Here is a 14,724-nt window from a genome sequence, read left to right as displayed (position 1 = left end):
GTCCCTAAGGCAACAGTGTACACACCATCTTGAATGATTCAACTCTGGAGCAGCATCTCGTACAATACTACAGCACTGAGTTATACTTACAGGGAAAACGATCATAAGTTTATCATCAAAGATCAAGATTTATGAGATAGTGAGCAAGGATAATGGAACAGAAGGAAGGGTTACCTATCAAACAAAATCGTAACACCATTCCTAGAGACTAAGATGAACTGTCTGACCTTCTGTCCAAGTAAGATTATCTTACCCAAAGCCTTTTTGCAGTGTTTTCAACCAAACCTGGTTGAGATCCTATTTTCATGAATGTAATCGCACCCGATTACTTCCTAGGCAAAGGAATACAGGGTGGTTTCCTTGTCCCCAGATATAGTCTAGTAAACTGCTGAAGTGCATCCCTGGATAAGGTTCCTACCCCGCTGCTGTTCTTCTCTTCCTGTTAAATCTCAATTCTTCCTCTGCATTTAGCTCAGATTGGGGAGTGTGAATGAGACAATACTCAATTTACATGTCAACAGACAGACGGATAAATTAACACCTTGATACAAACTATCAGAACATATTTCCAGTGGGTATACACATAACTCCTTACATAGCGGCCATACCAACATTTACGACAATAATCATAACCATTTAAAAACCTCATCTGGTACTCTTTCTGAATTAATACTATGAAAGCGGTAGGCCTGTTAGGAGTTGCTGTCACAGACCAGTGAGCCCTCTGCCAGCTGAGAGCAATGGGGCTCCACGTCACAATAGCCTTGCACAACAAAGCGCCAGGAGAGCTGCAAAGAACAAAAACCGCATAGTGAATACATGTAAAATGGACTCATCTGCTTCCCGGAGTCTTACTTTGGAGAGCTCTTCCGGTCCTTGGAAACAATGATGAGGTATCCCCGATACCAGTGAACGATCAACTTCTGACCCTCAAAGGCAAAGCAGGGGCCACGCTCATCTGGCTGGTACAGATACACACATTTGTTTCCTGCCACAATGAACTGGAGGTCCTGGGAGGGGTCGCTGAGCGTGGAGCAGCGTAAACCGCAACCATGTGTGTCCAGCTCCAGGCGAGGATAATCCTTCACTGACAGCGTATAGGACTGTGAATGAAATATGATTTTTCAGAGATTATATCGAACCNCTGTCAAAGAACACGAAGCGGCGCCACTGCAGGTAAGCGGCCATCTTGGCACCCAGAGCTGGACCCGGCGGGGGTCAGGTGACCGGGCCGCCGAGGACCGCCTCTGCCTGCGCACGTGACGGACGGCAGCCTGGGAGCCTGTCACGTGGGACTCTGGGCAGGCGCTGTCCGCCTCGCCGCTGCCGGGAACTGTAGTTTTCGCGCGTGCAGGGGCGGTTGCGCTCTGCGCCTGCGCCCCTGCCAACTCCCGTGTTCCCCCCTCCCTCCGCTCTACTAAGGCCGGCCAAGGGAGCAGGGTTGCTCGCGGGAGCAAAGTCAAGTGTGCGCGTAAGAGTTTGTGGGATCGAAGCTGGTCCTGTCATAGGGCACAAGTTACCTGCTATGTCTGCAGCACGTTTATGACCCCTCTACAGCCTCACATAAGGTACTTATTAATGGGCCCTTTTCCCTGATTGATAGCAGAGTGATTCCCTACACCGAAATAATGTAGGAGGAACACTATTCAATAACGCTTATTAGACGTTCAAATAGGGCATGGCTCGTGGTTGGATAATGCTGAAATATAGCAATATTGCTTTTTGTCATGTTATTGCACATTAGGGTGACCAGATGTCCTGATCTTATAGGCACAGTCCTGATTTTGGGGTCTTTTTCTTATATAGGCTCCTATTACCTCCCACTCCTGTCCTGATTTTTCACATTTGCTGTCTGGTCAGCCTATTGCACATACCACTTCAAACCAATCTCAGGGAAGGGCCTACCAGAGGACAGTAGGCCCAAAGGGTAGAGAGAACCATTTTAAATACTTAAAACCATGGCTCCCTAGGGTAGTTTGATGGACCCTGTTACAATAATGCAGACAAGGTAACAAGTAACAAAAAGCAAGCATTTCACACACAAACTACACAACACTTCTTTTGTTTCAGCCTAAAAGCCCTTGAGTTCTCCAACTCTAGAATTGTGTTAGTTCATGAGACCAGAACACAGTAACAGTTCTGTTAGTTGTAGTTTTTTTCTTGCTTTCTCATTTTGCAAATGTTTGATTTCAAATTGACTGTTTCATTATTGGAGGTTTACTAAGAAGCAAAAGCCTCTCTCTTCTACTGCATGGCAGACTTCAGGACCAGATGACTTGCTGGTCTCGAGCTGGGGAAACAAAGGCGGCTTTTTGTTGCTAGTGTTTTACCCGTGACACCAGGAATTATATCACACCTCCCCATGGCTCATTAACCACCTAAGAATCTTTATTCATGTGTTGTTATACCTATGTGTGATAGTTACATAGAACTCAGGGCTTTACACTGCCAGGCCATGGAGAAGGTGTACAGACCTCTTCCCCTGGAGCACACGCACTTGTGCAAAAGACTTTCACAGAAGTAGTTTTCTTTGCCTCCTGAGCCCCACTAGACAAGCACACAAGGGTCTTTATGGTTTGCATTGACATATTAAAGCAGGGAGCGTGTGTACAGGAGTCTTCACGTGGGGTATGCATAAAGCTTCCATATATCTCTCCTCCTTCGGGGCATGCACTGGCTCCTCACTCACCGTCCGCCTCCGGAGCCCAGGTGCATTTTTCCAGGGTTGCCTTCGGAGCGGAGCGCCAGCCTTGTCCCACGTGCGCCAATGGAGTTAGAGCATCCCACGTTCTTCCTTCCGGCTCTTCTGAACGTGGCCCAATGGGGCTCGTCGGCTGCCCGGATTGGCTCGCGGGGCCCGGCTCCGTGTGTCGCTCCAATGAGCTCGCGCCGCGTCCGGGCCGGAGGTTGCGCGAGACGCCGGGGCCGCTACCGCTAATGGAAGAAGCGGTGGTGGAGCTCGCGCAGTGTGTGCGGCGCAGTCGGAGGTGAGTGGCGCGCGGGGAGGGGCTGCGAGCGGAGACTGGTTTGGGGGGTCGGGCGGAAAACGAGCCTGGGGCTCCCTGTGCCCCCGGTAGGAGGATGCGGCCTCCCCCGCAAGCTGCCCAGGGCTCCGGTCTGTCGGACCTGTGTGGGGGGCGAGCTGCTAGCGCTATGGGGAGGGGGCCGGCCGGCCGGCGGCTCGATGGTGCTCTCTCCGCCCCGGGAATGCTGGGAGCAGCGTGCTCCCCATTAGAGACCGACAGGGGTCTGACCCGCCGTTCGGGAGAAGGAGCCTTTGGAGGGAGGGAGCAGGTCTATTTCACAGGGCCCATCGCCCACGTCCCCTCATTCCTTTACCCCGCTCGGCACGGACTGTATGGTTCATATCTGCCCCCCCCCCCCTCCCCAAGTCTCTGCTGTCGCTTACAGCCACTGTGTAAAGGAGAGTGTTGAGGGTTGTTTTTCCATGTTACACGGTAACTTGTGTATTCATGTGTGCAGAGGCTGGTGAAGTTGTGGTTACTTTAGTTCTTGATCTGTGGGCCTGGTGTGGTTCTGTTACATGTGTGTTTCTCATCCATCAGCATGGAAGATGGTGTATATAATTTATTTTCAAATTTCAGCTTGGGTTGTTGGCTGTATACTGACTTGAGCATTTGCCTTTACCAGCCCAGAAGCTACTCCCAGGAAGGCCAGCTTTAATGGGGGGGGATTGGCCCCATGTAATATTTTTGTACTAATTGCAGGGCTGATGGGTATAGGAATGTCTCTGTAAACCACGAATGTGTAAAGTCAAGGTTGTTACTGCTTTTTTGAAACCGTGCTGTGTGTGAAGAAGTGAAGGCAATAAATAAGTAGATACTGTATGTACTCGTACTTCAGGGCTGTCTAGAAGAGTTGACCTGTTCCTCCTGTCTTCAGGCTGGGATGATAAGTGTTGGGTGTAATTTCTTTAAGGTGGTGGTTGCTTTCTGTGCTGTGACATGGTTTATTGCCACGCCTGCCCAGAAAATCAGTATTGGAGTTACTGGAAAGGCCTGGTGGGGAATATCAGTACATATGTAGGTTCCTTTTGTCAGATGCTTGAGCACAAGATATAGTGGAGTGGGATTTTAAAGAGCAGTTGTCGTTACAATGGATATTTATTTCCAAGTTAGATGCAGTTCTCTCAACAATGTTTCCAAATATTCTAAAAGACTGTGATTAACATGGATTTAAGTCCATTGTGATAGTTTCTCATAAAATCTCATGCAATAGTCTTAGATTAACCTTTTTAAAAGCAGTAAAAAGAGCAGGAGTACTTGTGGCACCTTAGAGACTAACACATTTATTTATTTATTTATTTAACAAATTTAAAAGCAGTAGATCCTTTCTACTAAATTGAGGCACTTAAGAAAAGTGCAGTTAAATGTTTCTAATTCTTTTATTTTTTTTAAACATTTCACATAGGTGTCAGTGTCAGATACAACTGATGTTTTATATTGCCCTCTTTGAAATTTTGGGGGATGAAATAATTTCATTCATCTTCAGACAAAGGACCACTTAATCTGTTACTGAAATGCAACCATCTTTAGTGTGAAATGCAAAAACTTTTTAACAGTGCACAAAAACTGCATAAAAGTTTTTCAGGAAGTGCAGACTATCATATCCAATTTAAACTGCAATTTAAGGAAGGAGATATTAAGATGGGTTTTGATAACAAAATATGTGCATGTTTTGGAGAAACTTACATGGGCACTTAAAGTGAGTTTGCTATTTGTGACCCACAAAATCGTTGGCTACTCTAGTGAGCAAGAAAATTAGTATTTTGTTAAACTATTGTAAAACCAAAATTTAATATTCCAGACAGTTTTTTAAAAACTAGCTTTATTCTAAGAATGAACTATCGTTGTAAATCAGAGATAGGTGTGAACTACAACCCTGGATCCAAACTCTCTGAATTTGGGTTCTGGGTAGAGCCAGATCAGAACTTTATATCTCAGGTTTATCTGTATTGTAAATATTTAATATGTGATTTTTATTTATTAGTTGTTGGCATAAAGGAGAAAAATACCACCACATGCTGAGAATTTCACCGCCAGATTGGGGAATTAATCTTTGCTACTTATTTTCAGCAAGATATTAACAGTTTCAATGGCCAGGATGACACAAGTGCCCTTGTGGTCTCTGACTTTCCTCCTGCTGGCCTGTCTGCCATCAGAAACCGGTATGTGCACTTTTTTGGGGATTTTTACAACCTGATCAGTGTTTAAGGGAAGTTTTAAAAAATCTGCCCATCAGGGACCAGCTGGTTCTGGGAACTTCCGATGGGATATGCTTCCAAGATTGTGACTTGAGGTCCAGCCTGAAAATTATAACTATCCAGCTGGTGTTTGGGGATTTTTGTGAAATGAGTTGATAGGTTTCGGTCCTGTTCTCAGCGAGTAAATGTGTCCGTTGCAAAAAAGCAGTTAGTATGATTCGTCCCTTTTTTGCAGACTCAGCAGAGAAACTAAGTATTGATTGGGTCAGGGAGACTGTATCAAGGATCACTCCCTCCTCACCACTAGAGGAGGTCTCTGCTGGGTTTTGAGGAGGTACACCAGTAGCTGGTGCTGGGGGAGAGCTTGGGGATAGAGGATTTCTGTCTCCAGAGCTCTCATTCTAATAACCTTTCACCAGCATGAAATTGACAATATTGTCTCAGGTTTCTACTTTAATAGAAAGAAGCATATAAAAATAAGCAATTGAACTGCAGTTTACTCAGAACTGGGGGATAAAATTAAATGGCAAACAAAATATAGAGGTGCAAGATCAAGAGATGAAACTGACCATCCTTGAGGTAATTCTGACGTTAGTCCTAAAATTTATTGAAAATGAGCAGCTTAGCACTGATGAAGTCCAGGGTGGCATGGAACTGCCCATACCCCAGAATGTTTGCAGTGTAGTTCTAGCCATGTCGGTCCCAGGATATCCGAGACACAAGGTGAGTGAAGTCATATTTTTTTATTGGACCAACTTCTGAAGAAGAGCTCTATGTAGCTCAAATTTGTCTTTCTCCGACAGAAGTTGGTCCAATAAAATATATTACCTCCCCCACCTCTTGTATTTCTCATACCTCAGAATGGCATTTCCTCACCTTCCTGTGGATTCAATAATTAAGGATGATGTCACTCTTCTCTCTCTACACCCCTTCCCAAGAGTATGCCAGGAGAACTTGCTAACTGAGAGAGGTTTCTCATGGAAAAAGTACAGCTTCTCACATCTATTCCTTTTGCATTGCAGATGCTCTGGCTGTGATGTCTGTGGACCTGGGCAGTGAGTCAATGAAGATAGCAATCGTAAAACCTGGGGTGCCCATGGAAATCGTTTTAAACAAGTAAACTATAATTATTCTTCTGGTCTGGCATGTTCCCATATCAGCAAACCTGTGAGGAGATACAGGTTATGATGGAAACTCCTATCTCTGCACCTTCTGTAATGGCTTTCGATAGTCATTTTTTTCAGGGCTTGAAAAAGCCTTTCACTAGAAGGAAATTTCCCCAAGGGAATGGAGGAGCCTACACTGTCAGTATTTGCAGGATATAATCATTGATTTAGAAGACATTTCTAGCCCTTATGATTAAGAAAACCTTCCAATTGTGACCCAACTTCAAGAGAAGTAGTGTCATCTTCCTGCATCTACAGATGCAATCCCAGTGCCTTTACTGCTTCTCAGCTTTGCCAAACTGCCCAAAGTAATGCTAAAACTGGTTGGTTGCACTGTAACTATTCAGAAACCTCTGGGCAGTAGTGAAACAAAAAAGAATCACCTGTTTCACTCTGCTGTTGGCACTGGAGCCGTTCACTGGCTTGGAAGATGGGAAGGGGTGGGGAAGCAGAGGCTGGGAGAGGGGTAGAATAGCAGAGAAACCTCCATCTTGTAGCAGTCAGCAGTCTGAAAAAGGAAGATGAGTGGATCCCGTCCCTGCTCCCCAAAGGTCAGGTGTCTGTTGGTGGGAAGAGGGAGCTCCTTCACGCCCACAGGCAGAAGGTGAGAGACGTAAAGAGTATCCGGCATGGGAGATGGTTCAGAGAAGAGCCAAGAGAATGACCAAAGGGTTAAAAAATGTCTCATAGTGATAGACGCAAGGTGCTTAATCTATTTAGCGTAACAAAGAGAAGGTTCAGGGATGATTTCATTACAGTCTAGAAGTACCTACATGGGGAGCAAATATTTGACGATGGATTTTTTAATTTGGTAGACAAAAGTATAACAAGATCTAATGGTTGGAAGTTGAATCTGGACAAATTCAGATAAAATAAGGCATACTTTAACAGTGATGGTAATTACCCATTGGAACAATTTACCAAGGGTCATGGTGGATTCTCTGTCCCTACCAATTTTTAAATCAAATTGGCTATTTTTTAAATAAGATGTGTTCTAGTTCAAACTGGAATTATTTAGGGGACATTCTATGGCCTGTATTGTACAGGCAGTTAGACTAGATGATTATAATAGTCCCTTCTGGCCTTGCAATCTATGGAATCTGCTAGCCAAAGCTTGATGGGAAAGATGGCTTCCCCAATGAGGTTGCAGAGAATGCTTGCCAGAGAATTGCCTCTGAACCTTGCTTATTGGGGGTGAGCTAATCTTTTGTTTGCCTCGGGCTAGCATGTGTCAGGTAACTTTTCCAAGTTCTGACATTGCTATTCAATTACAGCCCTTCCTTGTCATGCAACTCTCTTACCATCCTTCTGGAGTTAGGAGTAATGTGTGTATTGGGGGGGGGGGGGGGGTGGGGTATGGTAATAGGTGATGGAGGTACTGAGAAATTAGAAGCACACTGAGGTTACTTTAGAGTGGTCTCCAGCCCTGAGCCATATGTTAGAAATTCAGGAAAGTGCTGCCTCTGGCATTCTAACACTTTGATTACCTTCTTCCAAGCTTCCCAGCAGTATGGAAGCAGGGATAAATCATAGATGCCTTTCACATAGACAGGTAGAGCAATTGTATGTGACATTGCACTGAACTGTGCTGCGTCTCATTCTTGGAGAATGATCAGTTAGCCCAGCAGCCCTGGAAGGAGATGCTGCTATTGAAACACTTCAGACTAATCAATGATGAGCTATCTCTAGCACGTAGCCTCCGTTCCTGGTGGCATCTGAGTATCCTTACTGAGTTTCTCTGCATTAAACATTCTCAGTCCCATCAGTGGGGGTTGTTTGCAATGAATGTCCATCTGTCATATTTTTTTATCCTTTTTTCTTGCTTAGAGAGTCACAGAGGAAAACGCCAGTGATTGTAGCCCTGAAAGAAAATGAGCGTCTCTTTGGCGATAGCGCCATGGGAATGGTAAGATACCAAATCACCTAAATTCCAGCTGCATATGTTGTACATATACCTGTATACAAAACCCACATTCCATGTATGTAGTGTATTCCCTACACTAGTCCCTTGGAGATGGGTGTCTGAGTGCCCAAGTTAAGAGATTTTACCCCCTCACCTTGTATTATTTCTCCTATGGAAACCCTAGTTAGATGTGGTTTCATCTCTGCTTTTTACCAGACTGTCAATCTTGGCTCCCATAGCAAAAATTCTTTCCCAAATATTCACACACAGTGTGGGGCTGGTTGGGAGGGGTTATGTGAAAGTTACCTGAGAGTCAGGACTGAGCTTGCTCTCTTCCTTTCTGCAGTCCATAAAGAACCCGAAGATAGCACTCCGGTATTTTCAGGACCTGCTGGGTAAACACATAGACAACCCCCAAGTGACATTGTACCGTTGGCGCTTCCCACAACACGAGCTGGTAAAGGATGAGAGGAGACAGACGGTTATCTTCAAACTGTCCCAGTGAGTGACTGACTCCAGTTGCCTCCTGATACCTTCACTGCTGTGCTGTTGCTTATGAAACTTGCAGGGAAACGTTTCCTCTAGCATGTCAGCAGCTGACTCTCACCACTAGAGAGAGGGGAAACGCTAGTTTTAGCTTTCTCTGTAGCATGACCAAGCAAGGAAAGCTTGTTATATGTATCATTCTAGGAAAACTGCTCCAGTCAGCTACAGATGGAGGTATAAAATCTCCCTGGGAAGGAATGGCCATCTTAAAGGCCCAGTTATTGGATTTGGAGTCTCTCACTTCTTGGTTGTCAGTTCAAATTCCACCCAGGTCAGTAGTGAAAACAGTGAAGTGAGCTTGGGAGGAGAGAGATGTCATTACAGTTCCCAGTCAGCAGGGACCCACATCCCAAATACTGCTGCAATTGGCCATTTTCCAGTCTCGGCACAGAGACTGAGGTTATGCTCCCTGGTGCCCCAAAGGCATCAGTCCAGCTCAAGGTAAAGCACTTTAGCAGAGGATAGCATGGGGAAAAGAGGGAAGTTTTCCCTGACACTGCCTGTGCTGTGCTTGTTCTCTGGCTAAATAAAACACTTTGGATTCCAGGACTGTCAGTCCAGGAGGACGGAGATGGATGGGGGATTCTCTACATCTGAAAGGCCTTTTTCTGGTCCCAAGTTGATACGTGCATCTTTGCAGAGTTTCTCTGAATGACATTCCCCCAATTCTTGGGGCAGGGATGTTGTCCAGGGTTTTCTGCACAGTGTCCTGCTTGGATCCCTTATTTTGACCCTGTGACTTGTAACCCATCCCTGTTTGTTCCTTCTTTCTTTTCTTTTCTCTCTCTCCTCACCTCCCATCTCACCTGTGATCTATTGATTTCTGGGTTTTGTGGCACCACCCCATCACCTGAGAGTGTGCGCCTCTACTTCCTTTGGTGAGCAGAGCTCACCAATCCCAACATGTTGAATTATAACCTTCTGGAATATTGTTATAATATTGTTCCCGCTTCATATTTATGGACCCAGGTGGTGTCTGTTTCCCACATGATCACTGCTGGACTTTCCATTGATGGCTTATTTTTACCATTTGGTGTGTTAAATGTGGAGCTTTGGGCCACATTGTCCTTGTTGGGGAGTGGGGAATACTCTCCTCTCCAAGAGCCTTGCTGCCAGTTCTATTGCTTTTTTACTCTCGGGGTGGGGGTGGGGGGAGAGTTTTCCATTTTTTTCCCCTGGAGCCGATAATTCCTTAGGCTTATGTGATTTTTGGGGCTGTCATGTTGGTGTTTCATCCCGTATTGCCCGGTGCCTTGTGAGAATTGCTAGAGAAGCTTTGGCTTTACAGCTGAATAAAACTTTCAGTGCCTGTCTGATGGAGAGTTTTATATTCTTGCCTTGTGTTGCAGTGAAATGCAGTATTCTCCAGAAGAGATACTGGGCATGGTCCTGAACTATTCACGTGGTCTGGCTGAGGAATTTGCAGGTTGGGATGACTGTTGGCTTTTTTACAGTATCCATACATTGTTCAGTTTATTTTGTTTAATTTCATAGGATGTGGAATTTACAGGGAAACTGCAGGGGACTGGGGTTGAAGGTCTCAAACGGGATGTCTTGGGGAATCAGGAACAGGATGTTGAATCATTTAACCTTTTAAGTCATCAGTTTAAATCAAGCTTAATCTGCTAATTACCCAGAGTGTCTAGCTGATGGCTGTTTGGTGATGTCTTAGCCCAGTTCCTTGTGGACAAGTACAAAAAAATAAAAAAAATCTGGTGTGTGTTTTTTTTTTTTTTTTTTTAAACTGGCCCTCATATTGGCACCCTCTAAAGAGAATAAATATAGAGACTGAAGACTTCTTTCATCTCTAGAGCTGGTTAGGGCTTGGGGCATGGTGATAGGAATTTGGCAGGAGAGTGGCAAACTTGCCCTGCTGCCGTCCATCTTGTACCTGCTCTGGTTCCTTTCACCAGTGCTAAACTTGTATATTAAAAAATAATTATCTTGTGGAATATTAATTAATAAAAGAAACTAAACCATGGACTTCTCATCACTGTATTGTTAATCAGAAATGCCAGCAGTAACGGAAACTGCAGAAGAATAGGCTGGATCTGTTCTTACTTCTGTATTACAGGCCTGCAGTTAACATACTTACAATTCAGGCATTTGTACTAAAGGGAGTTCAAACAAGGCTTTACCCCAGAGAGAGAATTCAGTCATCCACAGGCTGAGATTTCGGGATTCTGGAAGATTAGATTAATTGCTGAAGTCTGAACAGATTGAACGTGTTCCTTTCGCAGCAGATACTGGGAGTGTGACCATCTCACAAGATGCTGTGAAGCCTGGTGGGTTTGAGGTGGAGACGCTGAAACAAATTCATCCCTGGTCAACTCCATTGATGACTTCTTTCAGTTTCACCTGGGCTGAAATGGGCCTACAATCTCTCTCTGCAGCATTTACTTTGTTGTCACAATCTCCATAGTTACTTCATGTTGATAGCCCTGTTATGGAGGAGTTTTTGTACTTGCCACTCCCATGGAAAACCTCTTCTCTTCCATGCTTTGCAGAACAACCTGTAAAGGATGCAGTGATCACCGTCCCTGTATACTTCAATCAGGCGGAGAGGAGGGCAGTCCTGCATGCAGCTCAGATGGCAGACCTGAAGGTCCTGCAGCTGATCAATGACAACACTGCTGTGGCTCTGAACTATGGGGTCTTCAGGAGGAAGGACATCAATGCCACAGCACAGGTATATGCAGCTGTGCAGAGGTGGAGGAGCTACTGGATTCCACTTAAGCAAGTGGGAAACTTAAAGTGATGAACTATAAAGATGTGCTCATGCTGGTTGAGTGCTTGTCTTGGTTAATGCTATCTGTTAATTGCTGTTACAGACCTGTCTAAGTATTGGGCAGAGCACATGTGTATAAAGCAGCAAGTACATTCCTAACTGTTGCGCTTTCTGGTGGATACGGAAAGCAAACAGGTGGTTTGTAGTTCAGAGAGTGGGGAACTGGGAGTTGGGATTCCTGGGTTCTAGTCAGCTTCACCATACTCTTGACCTGTTTTCCCCCAACTTGTAAAATGGGGCAATGATACTGACCTACCTCACTGGGGACTGGGAGGCTATTTGTAAAATACTTGGGAGTTTCTCAGATTGAAGAAACTCTTGACGAGCAAAGCATTCATTCTGTTTTCTACTTTATAAAATAGAAGTATGGGAGAAGTAAGGACACACTTGATAGGTCCGTTATTACAGGCTTCCAATCCACATGGCTATTGCTGTGAGTGTAATATTGAGTAACTGTGCTTTGCTGTCTCTCAGTGGACTGGAGCAGGTTTAGTGAATGATCAGTGCCTGTCCCATTCCAAGCTGTGAGATTCCCAAGGTCTTCTTTCCTTCCCATTCAGGGACAAAACACCCTGGTACCTTACTTAGCCTTCTCTGGCTTCTTCTTTACAGAATATCATGTTTTATGACATGGGAGCAGGAAGCACCGTGTGTACGATAGTGACTTATCAGACAGTGAAAACCAAGGACTCAGGGACCCAGCCTCAGCTGCAGATTCGGGGGGTCGGGTAAGAATTTCTCTTGGGTCCCATATTTAAAAGAAAATATTTACTTTGCTGACTCTTCTAAACACAGAATGGGATGAATTTCGGAACTAGTTTTAAACATGTGTATTCAGACAAAAGCTGGAGTAGGGGCAGGGTGCCTTGGGTGGGAGGATTCAGTCTATAAGGATAAAGGATAGTTAGAATGTGGACATGTTGCCAAACTTACAGGTGTAGCTCATAGCGATCCTTGTGTATAGAGTACCGAACACTTTCTATTATAAAAGATTCTTGTGACTCTTTTTTAAGAAGCCGTCACACTTCCATTGTTTGTGGCAGGTCTTTGAAATTTGACATGGACAAAAGCTTGGGGCTAGAGCGATGCCTCTCCTTATTCTATGAAATTCCATTCAGGTTTTAGTTGAGTTAGTAATTTTAAAGAAGACTTTCCCTTCTTTTGCTTCTTGTCCTCGGGGCCTGCGCTGCTAACAAAGCAGCAGCAGCACATGCTGTAATGTAAGAACACCTGGATGCTGCCAGGGCATCTGTAGCTGGGAGGGGGCAGGGGGAAAGCTGGGCTTTCCCCTGATCCAGAATGTGACCATCATTCACTCTAGGAGTACCACATGGGGCAGGAGAGCCCACCTCCTGGGTTTTTGATGGGGAGGGGATAAAACTAGCTAGGCTCCCCACAACCACCTACTAGACCAGGGGTCCCCAACATGGTGCCCGCAGGCACCATGGCGCCCGCTGGAGTGTCTAAGTGTGCCCGTGTACTGGCCGGCGGACGAGCATCCGCCGAAATGCTGCCGACAAGCAATGTCATCCAGAGCCCTGGGCCCTTTAAATTGCCAGCAGTGATTTAAAGGGCCCTGGGCTCTGCGCAGCAGCCGGAGCCCCGGGCCCTTTAAAGCGCCAGCCCTGCTGCCGGAGCCCTGGGGTTACCGCGCTATATGCGAACCCGTGGTATATTGGGTCACATTATATCGGGGTAGAGGTGTATCAAAAACAACTAGCTTCATGCAGCTGTAGGGGCTTGAGTTTTTTGATCAGTGACATTAAAAGCTGAACTTGTTTGTTTAAAGCCACATTGTTGTTTATAAAGCAAAGCCATGCACTGGAATTTGGTGAGAGAACTGTGCAGCATTCAGGAATGCATGCAATCCCTCTTTGCAGCATATTGTTCTTGTTATAAATGGTTTGCAGGTGAGAGAATTCTTGCATGCTCTTGTAAGAGTTGTAAGATCCAGGCCAGCTCAGGAACTCTCTTCTGCGTGGGGAAGGTGCTTGCAACTCCAGGTTCCGTTATTGACTTAATCCATCCAGGCTGAGTGTCTGCTTCTGGTTCCTATTCTCTGCTCAGATTTGACCGCACCCTAGGGGGATTGGAGATGGAGCACCGGCTCCGGGATTACTTGGTGAAACTCTTCCACAAGCAGCAGCCTTCGAAAGATGTTCGGCAGAATCTCCGGGCCATGGCCAAGCTGCTAAAGGAGGCCAACCGCCTGAAAACTATCCTGAGTGCTAATGCTGACCATGTGGCCCAGGTATGTCCCTGTGCTGCAGGAAATCCCCCTTCCTCAGGAATGGGGATGATTTGGGTTAAGAGTGAGTCTGGGAGAGCTCTGTCCCTCTGCTTTACATAATCTTTATGCTCCTGCAATGTTCTCTTCCTCCACCCTTGCCCAGGAGACACCAATGCTGATGGCTTTTCTAAACTGATATCGCTTAACAAACTGGTGAGAACTTGGATTTTGCTACTCAAGTCCATAATGTTACTAGTTTGAGAAATGTTTAGACCTTTGCAGGAGATTAGGAGTGGTCTGTTCCTAAATGGCTACCAGGAGCATGAGATTTAGACAGCTGTTACATCCAAGGCACCATGTCTTGTGTCCCTTCAGCACCGGGGGAGGGATTGGGATGTAAGAGGATAGGCTGCATTCATAAGGTGCAGTGGAGTGGCTGGAACACACAAGCCAACACAGTAGCGGTCGGAACGTTAGCTTGGAGAATGCTGTGTAATGTGAAGCTGATGGCTTTTTCTCTCTGACTTCCTGGCCAGATTGAGGGGCTACTGGATGACGTGGACTTCAAGGCCAAGGTCTCCAGGCAAGAGTTTGAAGACTTGTGCTCTGACTTATTTCAGCGGGTCCCAGGGCCTGTGCTACAGGCGCTGAGCAGTGCAGAGATGAACCTGGTAGGTCCAGAGATACTTTGACAAGTGTGGGGTCCTCTGATGCTGAGCTGCTGTCACATCAGCTCATTTGAGAGGGGTCTGGTTTGGGAAGGTAACTCACTCTGCTGAGAAGTGCAGGCTCCTGTCTTCCTGAGGGCAGAGGTGGCCGTGCAGAAGTTACCACATTGCCATGTGTAATGGGGATTTACCCCCATCA

The 14,724-nt window shown here is 45.7% G+C and overlaps 2 protein-coding genes across 5 annotated transcripts in view; one reads left to right on the top strand and one right to left on the bottom strand.

The window, feature by feature from the left end:
• HMBS (hydroxymethylbilane synthase) overlaps window positions 1-1,122 on the bottom strand; it is a 28,057-nt gene extending 26,935 nt beyond the window's left edge. For both annotated transcript variants that reach the window (XM_034754456.1, XM_034754457.1), the window contains exon 1: window positions 856-1,122. The gene's annotated coding sequence lies outside the window, so the exon portion shown is untranslated. The remainder of the gene's footprint in view (window positions 1-855) is intronic.
• A 1,683-nt stretch (window positions 1,123-2,805) lies between these two features.
• HYOU1 (hypoxia up-regulated 1) overlaps window positions 2,806-14,724 on the top strand; it is a 29,643-nt gene continuing 17,724 nt past the window's right edge. The window contains exons 1-10 of one of the 3 annotated variants that reach the window (XM_034754445.1): window positions 2,806-2,987; window positions 5,097-5,188; window positions 6,247-6,340; window positions 8,218-8,296; window positions 8,640-8,794; window positions 10,189-10,265; window positions 11,347-11,528; window positions 12,240-12,355; window positions 13,695-13,878; window positions 14,394-14,528. In XM_034754445.1, coding sequence (XP_034610336.1) covers window positions 2,821-2,987; window positions 5,097-5,188; window positions 6,247-6,340; window positions 8,218-8,296; window positions 8,640-8,794; window positions 10,189-10,265; window positions 11,347-11,528; window positions 12,240-12,355; window positions 13,695-13,878; window positions 14,394-14,528 — 1,281 coding nt within the window. In that variant the 5' untranslated portion in view covers window positions 2,806-2,820. Of the gene's footprint in view, window positions 2,988-5,010; window positions 5,189-6,246; window positions 6,341-8,217; window positions 8,297-8,639; window positions 8,795-10,188; window positions 10,266-11,346; window positions 11,529-12,239; window positions 12,356-13,694; window positions 13,879-14,393; window positions 14,529-14,724 lie in introns of all 3 variants that reach the window. The other 2 variants (XM_034754446.1, XM_034754447.1) reach the window with 2 other exon arrangements.

The sequence above is a fragment of the Trachemys scripta genome, chromosome 21 (assembly GCF_013100865.1).
Source record: "Trachemys scripta elegans isolate TJP31775 chromosome 21, CAS_Tse_1.0, whole genome shotgun sequence".
Lineage (NCBI taxonomy): Eukaryota > Metazoa > Chordata > Testudines > Emydidae > Trachemys > Trachemys scripta.
The sequence above is the reverse complement of the archived record's forward strand: the minus strand, read 5'-3'. Positions and strand labels throughout refer to the sequence as shown.